Here is an 18,328-nt window from a genome sequence, read left to right as displayed (position 1 = left end):
AACTGGGACGTGGCTAAGCCAGAACTTGAACCAGGACTGCCGCCTGCCAGGGCTCTCATCTCATGGGCAACCAAGGATTTGGGCCCAGTTTACAAAGGAGAGAATAGAAAGGGTTAAGCTTTTAAAGGAACAGCAAGGGCCGGTCACGGTGGCTCACGCCTGTAATCTTACCACTTTGGGAGGCCGAGGTCAGCAGATCACCTGAGGCCAGGAGTTCGAGACCAGCCTGACCAACATGGAGAAACCCCATCTCTACTAAAAATACAAAATTAGCCGGGCGTGGTGGTGGGTGTCTGTAATCCCAACTGCTTGGGAGCCTGAGGCAGGAGAATCGCTTGAACCTCGGAGGTGGAGGTTGCGGTGAGCCAAGATCATGCTGCTGTACTCCAGCCTGGGCAACAAGAGCGAAACTCCATCTCAAATAAATAAATAAACAAACAGCAAGAACAGTTATGCTTTTCAGCATTTTGCTGGGCCCCAGTGTGGATAGGTGGGGAGCGAGCACAAGGACCAAAGGAAAGGACCCTTGTCCCTCCCTGAGCCTACACTGGTCTAATCGGGTGGCGCTGCCATCAGATTCCAGTCCCTGGTAAGCAGGGGGCTCCGTGGCGGCTGTGACAAGTTCCATTCGCTTTGGAGGTGGCAGCCGGAGCTATTTTTAGAGCAGCGCGTGGTGGGGGAGTTTCCTTTTGGCGGTATCTGGGGACCGGAGTCTTGGGAAGGGGAAGTCCCATGCGGAGACAGAGGCCCTTCGTCCTGCACCCACCCCAGCCCAGAGAGGCGACCCAGCTCCCTGGAGGCCCAGGCACCTCATGTCTGCCCTCAACCCAGAGTGGAGCAGACCTTCCCTGGAGCTTCTCAGGAGCCACTTCAAAAGGTACCCTGACTTTCTCTGCCTCCTGCTATGGGAACCGCTTGCTCTTAGGGGTGTGTCCAGCGAGGGATGGGGAACCAGGCCCCAGGGACCTCCAGGGCTGGAGCTCCAGGGACCTTGACCTGGCTGCACCTCTGCCACCCACCGCTGGCTCAGCCACCTGCTGGTGGGGCTGCCCATTCAGCCAGTCCCACCAACCTGACAGGACCTTTGCCACTAGCCTGGGACAGGGGTGGCTGCTGACGGCTGCTTTCACATTGAGTAATCCCCGGGCTTGGCCAGAACTTCTGAGTTTCCAGGGAAGCAGAAAAAGCAATTCTTTCTCTAGGGTGGGTTTTGTCTGCCCCTTCCTGCCTGTAGGAAGGAGAGAAAATTAGGGGAGGCCACGGGCTTGAAAGCTTTCCCTGCATGGAGGCCACTGGATGGGATTCTAGATGCTCGCCTGGGACCCAGGGTGAGTTTTTTACAAACACCGAAGCCCTCCAGCCCCCGGGGCTGTTCCACTTGGTCCTTCTTCCACTGTCAGTCAGCAGGGTAGTAGCTGCGGTTCTGCTCTGAAATCCATCCCTTCCCTTAAGCCCCAGCCTCTCCCCAGTGGTCCCCCTGGCATGAGTTGGTCTGGGGGGGCCAGGCTTCTCCCTCCTGGCCTCAGGTGTTTCTGTACTGAGTCAGCAACCAGTTACCCAGCCTCTTCTCTGCCACCTGCTGGGGCCATGGAAAGAGTGGTTTAGTCTCTACCCTCAAGGACATTTCCATGTTCAAGGAGAAGAAGACACATGAATTAGAGACAGCACGGGGGAGCAGGCTGTGGAGCTGGGAGTGACGGGGTGAGTCCAGGAAGGCTGCCTGGAGGAGATGCCCAGGAGAGAAGTTTGCTGGGAGGCAGCTCATTTCAGGCAGGAGGAGCAGAGCCTGCCAAGGCCTCGAGGTGAGAGCAAGATCATTTCCCAGGCAGGCAGGGGTCTCTGGGATGGTGGGCCTGCTAGCGGGCCTGGGACTCCTAGAGTGAGACCGCAGCTTTCCCCAGCTGCATTGTGGTCACCAAGGATCACCTCAGGCAAATGATTAAAATGCAGACTTTGGAGAGGGTTGGATCTGAGTTCAAAAACAGGCCATGCTGCTTATCAGCTGCATGAGCTCGACAAGTCATTTAACTTCTCTGCACCTCAGTTTCTTCATCTGTAAAAGTGAAGGGCTTGCAGACCTCACAGCAGGGATGTGCTGAGCTGCTGCCTGCAGTGCCCGACACAGAGGAAGCACTCAGCAGATCTCAGCTTCATCTTCAGGGAGGCTGGGAGCGGACCCAGCCTTGACCAGGTCCCAGAGTCAAGAATCTTCTGGGCAGAAGCCAAATGCTTTGTTGCTCCTTTAACTGAGAGACAAGATGTTTACAGCTTCTGCATTTTTTTTCTTCCAGAATTGGGTTTTATTACCCGAGGAGGAAGTGAAAGGTGATTGGGATGCTCCTCGATTTTCAAAAAGGCCCTGGGAACCCTGCAGTGTGCGGCCCAGTTGGTTTTGAATCTCCAGTGACTTTTGTCTGATCTGTGACCACAGGGATGCTGAGCCCTCAGCAGAGGTTTCTTGGGGTTGCAGGAGGGTGGGAAGAGCCCCCTCCACCTACTAGTCAGAGATTCATTCTGCCAACGCCCCCTGGGTGGCCCACTTTTCACCGGGCCCTAGGTGAGGCACTGGAGGTTTACAGATGACCGCAAAGGTCAGTCCCTGCCCTTAAAGGCTGGCAGAGGAGGCAGACATGGTGACAAAGGAAGCAGTTTGCGTCCTCAACAGCCCACCTTCAGGGAGAAACCTGTGTAGATGCCACCAGATGGGAAAGGGAAGAAGGGGCCTTGGTGCCCCCTGGCTGCCCACTGTGTGCTCACAGAGTCCTTGCAGCCTCCCTGCAAGCTTGGGCTGTTCCTTTTTGTGGATGGGGACGTTTAAGGCTCAGGGAGGGGACGGGACTTCCCCAAGGTCCCACAAGAAGTGCCAAGACTGTGGCTGGGCATGGTGGCTCACACCTGTAATCCCAGCACCTTGAGAGGCCAAGGTGGGAGGATCACCTGAGGTCAGTAGTTCAAGACCAGCCTGACCAACATGGCGAAACCCCGTCTCTACTAAAAATACAAAAATTAGCTGGGCGTGATGGTGTGTGCTTATAATCTCAGCTACTCGGGATCCTGAGTAGTGTGTCAGTTCCTCCCTGCCAGCCAGTCTGCCTGGGCGTGGTAGTCCTTCCAGCCCCTGGGCTTGTGCTAAGTTTCTTTCTGTAATTGCTCCATCTGGCTGGTCTGAGAAGCAGGTTCAAATGGCAGGAGAATCACTTGAACCCAGGAGGCGGAGGTTGCAGTGAGCAGAGATCGCGCCATTGCACTCAAGCCTGGGCGACAAAGCAAGACTCCATCTCAAAAAAAAAAAAAAAAAAGTGCCGAGATGAAGGAGGGTCAAGAGATCTGGTCCTGGCAGACAAGTGGGACTTTGCCCATTGAGAGGCACCGGTGGGTCTTTAGTCCAAGGCTGGTGCATGGAATGATGTGGAAGGACCAGGGTGCTGTGTTGCTGGGGATGGGGACCGCTCATTTAATACGGCTGCACGCAAGGCCTGGGGGATGTTGGGGGCAAATGCATGAGGGCAGGCTCGTGTCAGGTGGTCAGGGAATGGCTTGCTCCGGTGTGCGGACCTTTTGCTGTGGAGTTTCGGGAGAGATTGGCAGGTTCAGGCTTGTGTGTTAGGAAAACCTTTCCATGGTGGGCTGGAGGCTGGGCTGCAGGGGAGTGTGGAGGCTGAAGGTAACTGTAGGGACCCAATGAGAAGGGACAAGGCCAGCACAGGGTGGAGGCCCTGGGGTGAGTGAAGACATTTGGAGGAAGAATGGTTGGGACTGGATGAAGACCAGGTGTGGGTCCTGGGGGAGGGCGAGGCATCCGGAGGCTACAGCAGCCCTGTTTCTGGGTGGGCACCGTGTGGCCCCCAATCAGCTGGCCTCCTGATGCTGCAGGCCCACTCTGGGGGAGGCCCCACCACCCTGAGGAAGGGGGCAGCGGGGAACCTGTCTGCATGGCCACCGTCCAGGAGTGGCTCATGGTCCTGCATCTCTGCACCTTAGAGCAGCCAGGCTTCCGCCGTCATGGAGCTGCAGAATCCGGGCAGGATGCATGGCTTTGCAGGTGGAGAGCTGGGGCGAGCGTGAGGGAACACAGGACCCGGCCGGAAACCAGACTCCATCTGTGGCTTGTCCCCTCCAGCTTGACAGGCCCCCATGACTCTGGCCTGAGATCGGGCTGCTTCCTGTCAAGTGATGAATGGGCAACGTCTGATTATCCTGAGACCAGACAAGAAGGGGGGCTGGGGCTGGGGAAGGGCCCAGCAGCCAGAGCCACAGCTCTGGGCCAGAATTCATTCAGTCAGTCATTTATTCACACCCTCTTCCAAGGCAGTTTGGACCAAGGCAGACTTGGTTTCGAGTGTCAGTTCTGCCTGCCGCCTGCTGTGTGACCTGGCGCCCGTCACTCAACCTGTCTGAACTTTGGTTTCTCTTCTGAACAGTGTGGATCATAGCGGCGCCCGTCTAGGGGTCTGTAAGTGTGAACGAGGTATGAGCGGCACTGGGCATCTGCCTGGCGCATGTGTGGTGCATGCTCTGTTGGCGGGGGCTGTTATTCTGGTGCTCCCTGCCAGCCAGTGTGCCTGGGCGTGGCATTCCTTACAGCCCCTGGGCTTGCGCTGAGTTTCTTTCTGTAATTGCTCAGTCTGGCTGGTCTGAGAAGCAGGTTCAAATGGCAGCTCTCTCCACTGTGTGGACTCAACTTTGGCAAGCCATGTTTCTCCATGGAGCCTTAGTTTCCTCATCAACAAAACAAGGGTGATGGTACTTTGCAGGTTTCTTGGGAGATGCCGTTTCACCCATGGATGTTGGCTGATGTTGAAGTTGGTCCAGCCTTGACCCAGCCAGTGGCCAGTGCAGTGAGCTGTACTTGCCAGGCCTCCGATCTTCAGCTCCCTGGGGCATGTGTCGGGCAGTGGAGCCTCTGCAGGCTGGCTGAAGGCCCCAGGCAGTGGGCATCCATCCTAGGCTTCTGCCACCAGGAGCCAGCTGGACCAACAGACATCACCCCTGGTGCTGGCACTGGTGCTGCCAGTACCATTCGCTCGGGGCGGAGAGAAAGCTGTGTGTGCCTGAGTGTGAAGCCACAGGGACGGCTTCCTGCTTTAGGGAAAACAACCTGTGAAGCTGTGCCCTCGGCTGGAGGCACAGAGGAGGGGCCTTGCTCAGGGAAACTGGAGAGGGGAGTACAGTGTCTGGCCAAGGCTGACCTCCAAGGCCAGGAGTGGGTTCTCCCTGGGCTTGGCAACACCTGTCAGTCTGGGAGCCACAACTGCCTTTGCCACGTCTACCCTCTGCTTCAGTGGACAGAACGAGCCTGGTGGACATTAGATGACCCCTGATCATGCCTGTGCACATGCACACACAGGAGCAGAAGAGGCAGGCAGGACACACACCGTTACCACCTCCAGGGTTCAGAGCAAGGAGAGGTGTAAGATCCAGTATATGAATGCACTTCCATGCATGGACCCCAGTACACATGGACCCTTGCAAGCTCATGCCCCCAAACCTGCTCCAAGCAGGGTCCTTGGACAGAGCCCTCCTGGTGTCTGAGGTCGTGCTTCACTGGCCGGGCCACGATGAGCCACCAGTCTCCATGAAGTGTGGCATTTGACAGGAGGCACAGGAATGACTTCCCCCTAGGTGAAGTTTCCAAAAATTCAGAGGCAAGGGCCCAATGACAGCCTTGGTCAGAAAGGCCACTTGGAACCTCAGAGCCAGCCCATTACAGCAGCCGATCCCTTCCAGCAGGTGCCTGGATTAAACCCAAGTGCTCATGTCTCCCTAGGGTCACAGCCCACATTAGTGAGAGCCTCATCCATGGCCGGGCAGGGTGCGGCACAGCAGCTGGCTTTGCAGAGGCAGCCACGGCTCACGTAGATGATGAAGACGTTTGCTCCAGAGCAGTCCTAAAGAGGCCATGCTGCGTAGGACATAGAGCAGCAATCTTGGGTCCAACAGCCCCAGCTGTGTCATTTACCAGCTGTGTTACCTGGGGCAGGGATGACCCTGGGCAAGTCCCTGCCTCAGGCCCCATGTCTGTCACATGGAGGTGATCACTCCTCCATTGTACAAGTGAGGGTTAGCTTCAATAGCTAAATAGCCTCATAGCTAAAGCCTCAGAGGTCCCTTGCCGTGTGCCAGGCTCTGTGCTAAGGAGTTTACAGTGACCCTAAGAGGAAGATCTGACTGTTAGCCCATTTTCCAGATGAAGAAACTGAGACGCAGCATGGTTAGATGAAACCGGGCCAGGACCTGGACTCCTGCAGTCCAGCTCCCCGCCAGCCTCACTGAACCCTGAGGCTTCTCGCAATCTGGTCCCTCAGTGCCTGGGGACACACAGCACACGGCAGCCTAAAGCCAGGAACCTGAGCTGGGAAGCCTCACTGTGCAGCTATCCACAGTGTTTTGCAAATGTAGGGCCCTTGCTTGAGGCAGAAGAAAAGCCCTCTTTGAGGTGGTGTTCAGTGTGGCCTGCAGCTCTGGGTCTTGCATTCCATGGATTTTTGGCCCCTGACTTGGGCTTGGCAGCTACTACCTCATTGTTCTGCAACTTGGCAGGAGCCGCGGGATCCCGGGGACGGGCAGTCCTCAGTGTTACCCCGAGGTGCCTGCACGCATGTGCTAAGGGTCTTTTCCCTGCTCCGTGTGGCTCGTCCTTCCACGTCCCCTTTGCCTTGGCCTTTCTGCATCTGAACCCCCTAAGAAGCAGTTTCTGGCAGGAATTTCCGGAGCACAGGGCTTGGGTTTCTGTTGGGGTGTGGAGCAATAGAACAAAATGCCCTAAAATCCAATACCCATGGAGAGCCCCAAGAGGCAGTAGATTCCTTGGAACAAAGAGGGAGTTTAGAGTCACTGAGATCTGGATTTGAATCCTTTCTCTGCAGCTTATCAGCCTAATGGCATCGAGCCTCTTTTCCTCTGAGCCTCGGTTTCCCCATCTATAAAATGGGTCTACCAATAGCCCCAAGGGTGAATGGGAAAGACCTGGCCCACAGGAACCCTCATCCCTTCCTTTCTCCCTTCCTCCTTCCCCCTCGCGCCTCCCCACCTCCTTCCCCTCAGCAGGGACCCTCTCTGGCTCTCGGTGGGTAGGGGCTTGCAGAGTCCTCCGTGGCTGCTGCTTTCCTAGAACAGGGAACATCAACACCTGCCGGCTCCTCCCTGGAGGCTAATGGTGCCGCAGGTTCCATTAGGTTCTGAACAGAGCAGCTCGTAATGACTGGGGTTTGGCAGCAAAGGCACCACTGGGGTAGACAGTGGTGCTGCATCAGCTTGCTGTGGTCAGTGGGGCAGAGTCTCCGGGGGCTCCTGCCCCTGGGGACCCTGCGGAGGAAATGGGCCCTTGTGGTCTGCCAGCCCTGAGATCACCCCTGTGCATCAGCAGCACAGGCCCCATTCTCAAGTGGAGAGAGGGCCCATTCGGGGTGGAGCCAGCTGGAGAGATGATGGTGTTGCTGTGTAAGAACCTGTGGGGAGTGCAGTACCGTAATTTTGGACAAATATGCAGTTGTTGGTTCAAATCCTGGCTCCTTTTGTCTGTGATCCTTGGGACCCGGGCAAATCTCTTAACCTCTTCATGCCTCAGTTTTCTCATCTGTGAAATGGGACCATAATAGACCTTACCTCATGGAGTTGTTGACAAAATGAGATGGGCTAATAGAGGTGAAGAGCGTAGGGCAGGGCCCAGCATGATCAGGGCCCTGCAATTATTAGCTCTTATTCCCGGTCCCCCTTGCACTGCTCCTGGAGCCCTGCCCATGTGAGGCCACAGGTGAGCTCCTGAGAGTGTGCAGACCATGGCCTCTGGCTGCAGCTGTTGGAGAATGCGGTCAGCGCCACGTGGGGAGGGCAGGAATGACATTCCCAAGCACCCGCTAGGCTCCTCCCCAGTGGGATTTGCCCACGGTCTCAGCTGGTGAGTGACAGGGTCTAGATTCCACTGCCACAGTTTCCAGTACATGGGAGGCCCCAGGGCAGGTGGGCGGGTAAGCCGATGTGTGCATGGGTCTCGCAGGGGTGACCCTGCGAGCCAAGGCTGGTGCCTTCTGAGATAAAGATGGAACCTTCTCACTGAAGACAGTTCTCCACTCTTTCCCTGGAGGTCTCCCTAAGGGCAGAGGACAGTGAGCATGTCACCCTGAGGGGTCTAGGGGTGCAGCTGGAAGCGGCTGCAGAGCCTGCAGGAGGCTCAGTTTTATCTTCAAAATCATGCGCATTTTACATTCTGCTCCCTCTCATATTCCCCCTAACAAAGATGCCTGGGGAAGGTGCTCGTGTTTATCTGTTTATCCTGGGGCTCTTTATACCCTGGGTCTTCCCCTGTGTCACCTTGGGATGTCACCTGCGCTCCAGTGCAAGAACTCGGCACAAATGGTGGAGACACCGAGGGTGCCATTTTCCCATCTGCATTTGAGGGCTTGGCAGGGAGAGCACTGAGCGCTGGGAGACCCAGGTGGGGAGATGAGGCCTGTGCTGAGGCAGAGGCAGGGGTGGGGAGGGAAGAGGCAGGTGCACCCATAATGCCCCTCGTGTGACACTGATCTGACAGTGCTCTGTGTGCACAGACTAAAAAGACAGCAAGAGACCTACTGACTGATCTGTCCACACTAGGATGAACCACATCAAATGGCCAAGTCTGTGGGTCAAAGTTGGTTGAGTTTCTGCAGCTTCCCAAGCAGGAGACTGCATGAGCCAGGCTTGGCAGGACTTGCAGCCAGCGAGGGCCCCCCTGACCCTGAGTTGGGCGTGTTCTGCAGTCCATACCATCCACTTCCCTGCAGTCTCACATCCTGTCATCTATTTTGAGAGAGCAGGTTTACCCCAGAACAGTCTGTGGAAGGTGTGGGGCAGGGAGGAGAGCTGGGCCGCCCTGAGGACACAGAGGGCACAGCTTGGGAGGCCAAGCTCAGCGGGCGAGTTAGGGTTTGGTGGACATCCTTTGACATGTCAAAGGGTGTCACAGACATCCCTGGAGCCTGAGAGGTCTGGTCGGCCAACCACTGTGGCTGGAAACAGACTACAGTGGGGAGGAAGGAAGAGTGACTTGCACCCTGAGACACAGTGACCGGACCTCTAGGAGCTGGCTGTGACAGCCCGGAGGGTGTTGATGCCTTTCCCGCCTCCTGAAACACCCCCGTGTTAATGGGGGCGTGGGTCTACCTGGGAGGGAGTGGCAGGGCTGCTGGCCCAGCAGACCGGGGGAAGACTCTTGGTTTGGAATTTGACTGGGGCATAGGTGACCAGGTGAGACAGCAGGTGGCGGGGTCTGTCTGGAGAGAGATGACGTCTTTGGCTGGGTCCTCCAGAAGCCAAACTTGAGATGGGGATATGTAGGCATGGGATTTATGAAGTGCCCCTGGGAGAACCACTCAGGGAGGAGGGAGGGCAAGGCCAGGAATGGGCAGGAGACGGACCAGAGGTTCCTTCTCAGACAAAACCCGCTGACCGCGCCGGGGGCTCTAGGATACGAGTCACATCTCGGAGGGCCCCGACCTGAGACGGGACTGGCTTTCATTCTCGCCCCCTCAGCTGTTGAATAAGGGCCACCGCAGGGGGGCCCTCCATTCCTCAGGACTTCTGGCTCTCCAGGGGTACAGCTGAACTGCTCCAGGAGCCTAGGCCAGGCCTCAAGGGGTTCTGCCTAGGATGTGGTCACATGAGAGTTGCCCCTTAGGACATCCAGGGCTTGTCTGGGAGAAGGAGCAGCAGCCAGAAACAGGGGCCCCATCACATGTGTGATCTAGTCCCTTCCATGCACACCATGTGGGAGCCCTGGCACACAGGAGGTGCTGCAGAAATGCTTGTGGGGTGAGCGCAGGTCTCTCCTTCTGGGGAGGAGGAGGGCTTTTCCCCTGGCATCAGGAAGCATCCCGGTGGCTGGGTCACACAGGTTCTATGCACATAACCTCAGACCCTGCCCCAGAAGCACTTGTCTGATGGGGGAGGCCAGAGGCTAAAATATTGGGGGAGATGCCCAGATGGCCTTGAGCTCAGGACTGGGCACACAGTGGGTGCTTAACCAGGGACCTGTGGCTGCTGTGACTACCTATGACCAGCATCTCTGACTCTCCCAGGGCAGCCCAAGCCCTGGAGGCTGAGGGGGGCTGTTCCTTTGCACAGAGGTCTAAGTAGGACGGCAAACAGGACCTCTTGGCCCTGGCCTTCCCTGTGTCACACGTGTGGTGCGCCAGGGTCCAGCCAGGACAAGGACGTAGGTTCCTTCCCACAGCAGCTGTCTGCAGCCTGACCCAGGCCGTTCTCTTCTGAGCACCCAGGCTGCCAGCATGGGTATAGGTGGGGGTGACAATGGGGGATAGGGGTACAGAACTGCTCCCCAAGAAGCAGGGGCAGTGCTGTGGAAAGAACAAGTCTTTGGACTCCAGCAAATGTCGGGTTGAATCCGGTGTCTTCCTTCCTGGCCTTGGGGGCTGCTGATGGACGTTTCCCTGCCTGGAGCCTCTTCCAGTGGGGATAATCCTAGTGACTTAGGACAGTCTAACAGAAGGAGACTGTGTCACCCGGGGGTGTCAAGTTGTAGCCCTGCCACTTCGGAGCTGGATGACCGTGGGCAAATTACTGAACGGCTTTGCACCTCAGCTCACGCATCTGTAAAATGGGGTGAGCGAAAGTCCCTCCTGCTTCTGAGGGTCTCAAAGAGAAAGTGAACAGGCCGCTGTTTTCTGTTGCAGTTCGTGCCCTCGTGAGGCTGGCATGCAGGATGGCAGGACAGCCCGGCCACATGCCCCATGGAGGGAGTTCCAACAACCTCTGCCACACCCTGGGGCCTGTGCATCCTCCTGACCCACAGGTAAGCCCCTTACCTTTGTCTGCAGCACACTGAAGAGTTCCCAAGGAATACGGATCCCTGAGCCTCCTTTGTCCAAACTCCTACTGGTGGAAACCCTTCAGCTCCCTGAAACAGAACCTCTTGAATGCTTCCAGTGATGGGGAGCTCGCTACCAAATCTAGTGAGCTCATCGTTGAATTCAGTAATACTCAGAGAAGCCTCCTCTGCCAAGCTCTAGGCTGGGACCCTGCACCCTGATCCTGCCCCTGGAGTGTTCCAAGTGGATGGAACAGCTTTATCTCAGGGATCAGCATGGTTGGAAGGGTACAGAGGGTGCTGTGGAGGCCCTGAGAACAGCGAGGGACTCAGAGGAATGGGCTGACTGTACTGTGGGTCAGAAAATTCTTTCTTACAGTGAGCCAACATTGCCTCCCATTTTGGTCTTAACTGTGTTTCAGCCCCCTTCAGCCTCTTCTAGAACCAGCAGAGTTTGGGAGAACACTGGCTTATTAACGCCTGCCTCTCGCTCTCTCTAGATACCTTGGAGAGCCAGGCAGCCTTCAGCAGCTTTTCTGAAGGTGACTTCTAGGTTTCTGAACTGCCTTGTGTACCCCATGCTGCCCGGGCCTGGCACGCCCTCTCTGACCCCTCTTCCAAGTCAGTGCAAATGCTGCTCCCTCTGGGGAGACCTTCACTTCCACCCTGCTCTCTGCTCTGGGCTGCCCGCACACCTGTGTCCACACACCTGGGTGATGCCCGTGATCACATCTCACTGGGGCACTAGTTCCTGGGTCTGCCTCACTTTCTAGATGGAGAGCTCCCCTGGAGCAGGGCTTTGCTGGTGGGACAATCCCACACCGGGCACAGAGGGGCCCCGCGTGCTCGCTGAGTTAAGGAACTGTGGGTGTGTGTGCTGTGTACCCACTTGGGACGGGGCTGTGTGGAAGACACTCAGGTCTGCTCTTAGGGAGCACACAGCCTCATGGGAGAGAAAGATAAGGAGCTGAGCAGAAGAACCTTGCGGGCCTAGGGAGCCCAGCAAGGCACCTGATCCGGGGCCAGAGAGGCTTCCTCATGGAAGTGGCATGCAAAGGCCTGGAGGGGACAGAGAGCTTGTCTGGGCAGGTTGAGCACAGCCAGATCCTGTAGGGTCCTGTGGCCAGCTTAGAATGATGAAAAGTTCTCTTATATGGTGTTGGCTTTTTCTCCAAAGGATGTGAGACCTAAATTCAGGGGAGGCTCAGAGATAGCCACCCTCCTGAGCCATGGAGGGCTTGATTACAGCTTCTAACTGCCTAATCCCTCTTGGAAGACTTCAGATTGGCTGATGTTTGACCTCAATGGCAAGGTTGCCATGTACAGTTGTACAGGTTATGCACTGCACAAAGCTTCTGGGCTAAGGAGGCAGGCAGGTCTGAAATCCTTCTCCTGTGCTTGCATTATCACCAAGCCATGCTCCCTGGTGGACAGCTGCATCAGCCCAAGGAGGGCGGTGATGCCACAGATTGACACAGAGGCGACACGTTGAGCTAGTGGACACTATGTTTGTGTGCGTATCTGGTGGGGGTGTGTGTATATGCATACACACAAGCATGCAGAGGGTCCATGGGGCATCTATGCTATTTGTACTCACGCAGGGGCCCATTTCCTAGGTAGAATTTGGGGAGGCAGATCCCAGAAAGCTGGGAAGCCCCAGGACACTGTGGGTCCAGAGTCTACCAGGACATGGTGCTGATGGCTGGGGGTAGCAGGGCCTCCTCGGGTAATGTAGCAATTTGTCATATTAAGTCATTCACTAACAATTGAATCCCCCTTGATTAATCTCCCAGAATTAGCCAGTTGCATTTTGAGCAATTAGGGTTAATTACAACCTCATTTGGCAGAGGAGAGGGCCCCGTAATTATTTCACGAGCAAGGCGAAGAGGCGGTGGGCTGCGGTGGCAGCGTTCACAACGTCTCGTCGCACATGTTGGAGAGGGTAATGACATAGTTAAGTGTAATTAGTTACGATTACTCGGAGCTGGGCTGCTCTGGGCAGCGGCTGTCGGGCAACGATGCCCCCAGTCCCACCAGCATCTGGCTGGGTTTGCAGAATGGGGGCGCAAGGCCACCCATGTACCGCGCCGGCTCCAGGTTGGGATGGGAAAGGGGGACTTTCTCCTCGGCTCCTGAAGCCTTGGGGATTTAAACACTGTCTGGGGAGACATCCCAGCCGTGTCTCGCCTGTTTCAGGACATAGAAGCACCTGGAATTAATGGGCCAGGCATTTTCCTTGATAGCAGGAGGCACCGCTGCTTCCCTGAAACCATCCTCAGAGGAAGGAGCCAGGCTAAGAATGCTTTGATGTGGGCCAGGCTGTTTCCGCACCCAGCTCTCCGTCTCTCATTAGCCGGGTGAGACTAGGAAAGCAACCTCTCTGAGCCTCAGTTTCCTCATCTATAAAATGGGATAATAATGCCACTTCCCTCATGAGGCGGCTGTGAAGACTAAGTGAGATAGTTACTGTAAACATCCAACACAGCACCTCACATCGTGAGTACTGAGGAAATGGTATGTCATGGATCTTATATTTTAAAAACCATTTCTGTTTTCATAGCTAAAAACCTCCGAGCTGGATAATACCCCCAGTGTAGAAAGAAAGAAACTACAACCACCTGAACTGTGGTTTTTGTTAACCTCCTATGCCCAAGGCTAGTGGCTTGTTCATTTCAGGAAGCTTTCTAGCCTTGAGAGCCAGCAGCACACGAAAAAATATTTGCTGAAACCGGCAGAACTATATATGAAATTCATATATACTTAGGAAAGCTGAACATACTTGCTTTTATAGAGGTTTCTAATGAATGAATGAATGGAATTGAGGAAAGAAGCTTAAAATGCCTCATGCTTTTTAAATTTTACCAATGTGCTACAGAGAGCTTTCATTGGGAATGAAGTGTAAGCCTCACCTGACACACTAAGAACCACGTGAATTTCCAAGAAGGGGAAAGATATTCTTGCCTGAGAAAGCCCCGGCTAATGTGTCTTCCATCTGGAAAGTCTTTGCAAAGCCGGTTGGGATGTGCCAAGTTCAGTTATATTTGGGTGCTCTTCCGAGAGAACTTTGCAGGGGATTGGGTCAGCTCTTTCTAGGTGTGCATTGCACAGGCCAAAATCTTTATCAGAATCTTCCCAAAGCAGTGATGCTAGTTGGTTAAGGTTTAATGACCAAATATCAATGGCTATTAAAATTCAGTTAGTGGGCCGGGCACGGTGGCTCACACCTGTAATCCCAGCACTTCGGGAGGCCAAGGTGGATGGATCACCTGAGTCTGGAGTTCAAGACCAACCTGGGCAACATGGTGAAACCCTGTCTCTACTAAAAATATAAAAATTAGCTGGGCGTGGTGGTGTTCACCTGTAATCTCAGCTACTCGGGAGGCCAAGGCATGAGAATCGCTTCAACCTGGGAGGCAGAGGTTGCAGTGAGCCGAGATTGCACCATTGCACTCCAGCCTGGGCAACAGAGTGAGACCCCATCTCAAAAAAGAAAAAGAAAAAGAAAAGAAATTCAGTGTCTGCTAACTGCTGTCAATTCAGCAACTGTTTTTTTGGGGTTTTTTTCCTGCCATGGGAAGTGCCCAGTGCCTGCCTTTGGGGGCTCCCAGTCTGCTGAGAAGCTCTGCATGTTGCAGAGAGGTGGAAGCTCCCCGGGAGGGATGGACAGATGCTGGGAGAGCCCAGAGAATGGGGAGGCCAGTTCTGCTAGATAGATGATCGGGAATTTGGGGTGGGACAGGGAGAGGCCCCAGACCTGAAGGTGCATGGCCAATCAGGTTAGAGAAGGTGTTGAAATACCTATGCTTAGAGAAGGTAAAAGAATGTATGGTGTTTATGAAGGTCTCAAATCCATACTATCTCATTTGAAATTGAATCTGTAGCAAATGAGGAGCCCATTATGGGTTTTCAGGTGGCAAGGGGGTACTTGGGTTGGGTTCTAGATAGATCACTGGTGGCTCGTGCTCAAGGCTCAGGGAAGGTGAAAATAGGGAGGTGAGGAGGCCCCTTCTTCACCAGGTGAGATGATGCCTCATGGGGCTACAGCACTGGGGGCTGGACATGGGGAGAGAGGGTTCCAGAGACTTCCAGGGGAAAGCAGCCTCACTTGGTAGTGGAAGGGATGAGGGAGAGGGGTTGTCAGGAGTGGCAGCTGGAACTCTTTGTGGTTTCGCCCTTTATGTCTCTGCTTGGGAGTCGTCGGAGCTGGTTCCAGATCATCTTTTGTATGTGTAAGCTTAGCTTTTTCCAGACTCTGTTAATGAGAATTGTCCTGGGAGAACCATAATGATTTAGATCGTTTTGGGTTTTGTTATTAGGAGTCTTCCATGCGATGGGCATTGGCTCACTGATCCCATGAGCCAGTGGCCCTCGGAGTGCGGTACAGACGTCTTAGCTGAGCCAGTAATGGTGGTGTTTGTACCAACAGCCCAGTGCCTGGGACTCATCTCACTTAGTACTCCTGCTGACTCAGAGGAGTTGCTTACTCAATGCTCCATTTTGCAGGGAAGGAAGCTGATGTCATAATCTGCCATTGCACCGTCAAGGGGCAGAGTTGGGATTGGGTCCAGGCCCGTGGGACCCCACAGTGCCGCTTTGGGCAGCTAGGTCTTCGAAAGGGAAGATGGGCTTTGGGTCTGAAGTTAGGCAGATCGTGAGGAGCTGAGCTGGGCTGGCCTCAGAATAAGTCTGACAATGTGAACTCTTTGTAAATCGTGCCCTTTTGTGCAACACAGATTTAAAATATATCGCTATATACACATCTACCAAATCCATTAGAGTTTCCCTACCCACAGTGTCAGATGTCTTTAAAGGTGAAATTCGTTTATAAGAAATGTCATCCTGATGAAGTGTGCTTTTTAAAATCATAGAAACGGTTGCCTTAAAATTAATGATGCATTGCAAATATCAGGGAAAAAAGACCCATCCAGTGTAAAGATGATTAAAATTCAGGTCAGAAGTCTGACTTAGTCAGGCTAAATTTTTTAATGAGATTTCAGAAAATTAATTGGGCGAATGCATTTTTATTCTTTTAGCATGTAATTTTATGCTCCTGTTTAAAAAAAAAAGATTCGTCTATGGCTGAGGCTGATTGTGGTTCAAACATTTTAAACTCAAATTAGCGCAGGGTCGGGGGTGTTTGTGGCCTAATTTGATCTGACTTGGAGAAGACAGCGTGGGTTTCTCAGAGCTTTCTGGGTGGGGGTAGCTATAGTGGTCTGAGACATCCTCCCTGCCCCCCAGTCTCCCAGTCATGCCCTGCCTCTTCCTGAGAAGGCCAGCGACATTTCTTGGGAGGTGGGATTGGGATGGCGGTGGCTCGGGGACCTTGGCCATCTCATTGGCTCCTGCTCACCAGTTTCCTGCTGCTCCCCAGGGCCCTTGTTCCAGCGGTTCCTCCACCCTCCTCCTCTCAAATCCCATGTGCCTGCCCCAGGCAGCCCAGGCCTCCTCCCTCGTGCCCACGGTGACAGGCAGCACAGCGAGTGGTGACACCGCAGGGTCAGCCTCCCTGTCCCCCGGCCCCTCGATCAGTCTCCTCTGCCTTTGGGGAGAGCTGAGGGCCTCCGCGCCCTGGCAGAGGAGCCAGAGGAGTCAGAGGTGGCCTCCTATGGTGTTGCCCCACAGCGCAGCCCTGGAAGGGAGGCTGAGGGCAGCTCTTGCCTAGCATGGTCCCTTGACAGATGGTCCTGGGTGACAAAGTCGCAAGGTTGTGTCTCTTACCTGCCCGCAGGTGCACGTCGTCAGCCCCACCACCTCACTGCAGCCCCCAAGGTTACCGCCAGCCGCCGAGGGGTGGGAACGGCAGGGTGATGATATCAACAGCCAAGAACCCCCTGGGCTTGTCCACTGCTCAGGCCGTCCCAGCCCCCGGGGAAGCAGGTCCACCACTAGGCCCATTCGACAGATAGCAGCACAATCACCGTCACCACGACTGGAGAATGACATGTCCCAGCACCTAGTGCCAGGCCCTCTTCCAAGGGCTTGCATTTGCTTATCCATTTAACCCCCAGCAGCCCCCTGAAGGGGGTACTGTTATGATCTCCTCAGTTTCCAAAGAGGAAACTGAGGCCCAGAAGGCTTGCCCAAGGCCCACAGCTGGGAAGTGGCAGAATTGAGGTTTGAGCCCCAGCCTCCAGGCTCCAGCATTGGAGTCTCAACATCAGAGCCAGAGCAGTGGTTACCCCTCTGCCAACTTGTGCCCTGGGGTGGGGTTGGGGGTGTTATTTTCCCCAGGAGCCACAACAGGGTTTCACACAAAGCAGGGACAGTGAGCAACAGAAACCAGTTTTCTGGGCTGGGTGAGGTAGCTCACACCTGTAATCCCAGCACTTTGGGAGGCCGAGGCAGATGGATCACCTGAGGTCAGGTGTTCAAGACCAGCCTGGCCAACATGGTGAAACCCCATCTCTACTAAAAATACAAAAAATTTAGCCCAGTGTGGTGGTGGGCGCCTGCTACTCCCCAGCTACTCGGGAGGCTGAGGCAGGAGAATCGCTTGAACCCGGGAGGCGGAGATTGCAATGAGCCGAGATCGCACCACAGCGCTCCAGCCTGGGTGACAAGAACAAAACTCTATCTCAAAAAAAAAAAAAAGAAACCAGTTTTCTGAAAGGCCATCGGGGTGGTCGGTCATTAGTCAGCAGTGATCACATTTGGGGCCACCCTGGGCGCACTGTTCTGGGGCCAGCCCCACGCCCGTCTTGCAGTTTAGAGCCACACAGACACTAATCACCAACATCATCTCCCAGAGTCCTCAGAGAAATCCTGGAGCCAGTGTTACTGTGCCTGTGTGTGGACGACCAGCCCAGGGTCACTTGGCTGCAGGGGCAAAAGTGGAACTTGCGGGGAGCTGACCCAGGAGCGGGGGAGGTCTTGGAGGTGGCGACGGAGCAGCCAGGCCTTCCAGGCCAAGGACACAGTTCACCCTTTCCCTTCTGCTGAGAGCCCCCAGGTGCACCAGGGCCAGGACTCTGCTGGCCCAGGCAGCTGCCCCCAGGAGCCTGGTGTCTCAAGGTGCCCCACACCTGAGCAGAGGCCACCCTGGGGACAGCGTCCTGTGGCAGCCCTGGGAGTGCAGTGGTGCCCCAGAGCCTGCTGGACCATGTCCCCAGCACACGTGCTCCGTCTAGGAAGCTGCCCCACCAGAGGAGCTGGCCTCTAATTGGGTCGGATGTACTGTGACAAGAAATGCAAATCTGGGTCATCCATATGCGTGTGAGCAGCTGGAGCCCCAGCCACCTCCACCCACATCCACCAGGAGCTTTGGCCCCACTGTGGAGCTGCACAGTGTAGCCTCCCAGGACGGGCAGTGTTGGGAACCCCGGCCAGACTCCCACTAGTCACAGTAAGAAGCCTGGTCTTCCAGGGCAAAGACCCTCAGGGACCACTTCCTCCAAACCCTTCACTGTGCCTGGGGGAAACTGAGGCCCAAGAGGGGAGGGAGCCCACCCCCATCACCAGCAGTGCAGCTGGCTCTAGATCTGACAGGGAGTTCTAGCCTGTTTCCTGATTTGCGAGATGGGA

At 55.2% G+C, this 18,328-nt stretch overlaps 1 protein-coding gene across 7 annotated transcripts in view; it reads left to right on the top strand.

Moving 5' to 3' along the window:
• NEK6 (NIMA related kinase 6) overlaps positions 1-18,328 on the top strand; it is a 95,243-nt gene that overhangs the window by 34,154 nt on the left and 42,761 nt on the right. For 4 of the 7 annotated variants that reach the window (XM_034929031.3, XM_003808062.5, XM_008960141.4 and 1 more), the window contains exon 2: positions 10,671-10,789. In XM_034929031.3, coding sequence (XP_034784922.1) covers positions 10,700-10,789 — 90 coding nt within the window. In that variant the 5' untranslated portion in view covers positions 10,671-10,699. Of the gene's footprint in view, positions 1-748; positions 878-1,207; positions 1,329-1,705; positions 1,803-10,670; positions 10,790-18,328 lie in introns of those variants that run through there. The other 3 variants (XM_034929029.3, XM_034929030.4, XM_063594213.1) reach the window with 3 other exon arrangements.

Source organism: Pan paniscus, chromosome 11, assembly GCF_029289425.2.
Source record: "Pan paniscus chromosome 11, NHGRI_mPanPan1-v2.0_pri, whole genome shotgun sequence".
In the NCBI taxonomy this organism is placed as follows: Eukaryota; Metazoa; Chordata; class Mammalia; order Primates; family Hominidae; genus Pan; species Pan paniscus.
Note: the sequence above shows the minus strand (reverse complement) of the source record. Positions and strands in the feature narration are given on the sequence as shown.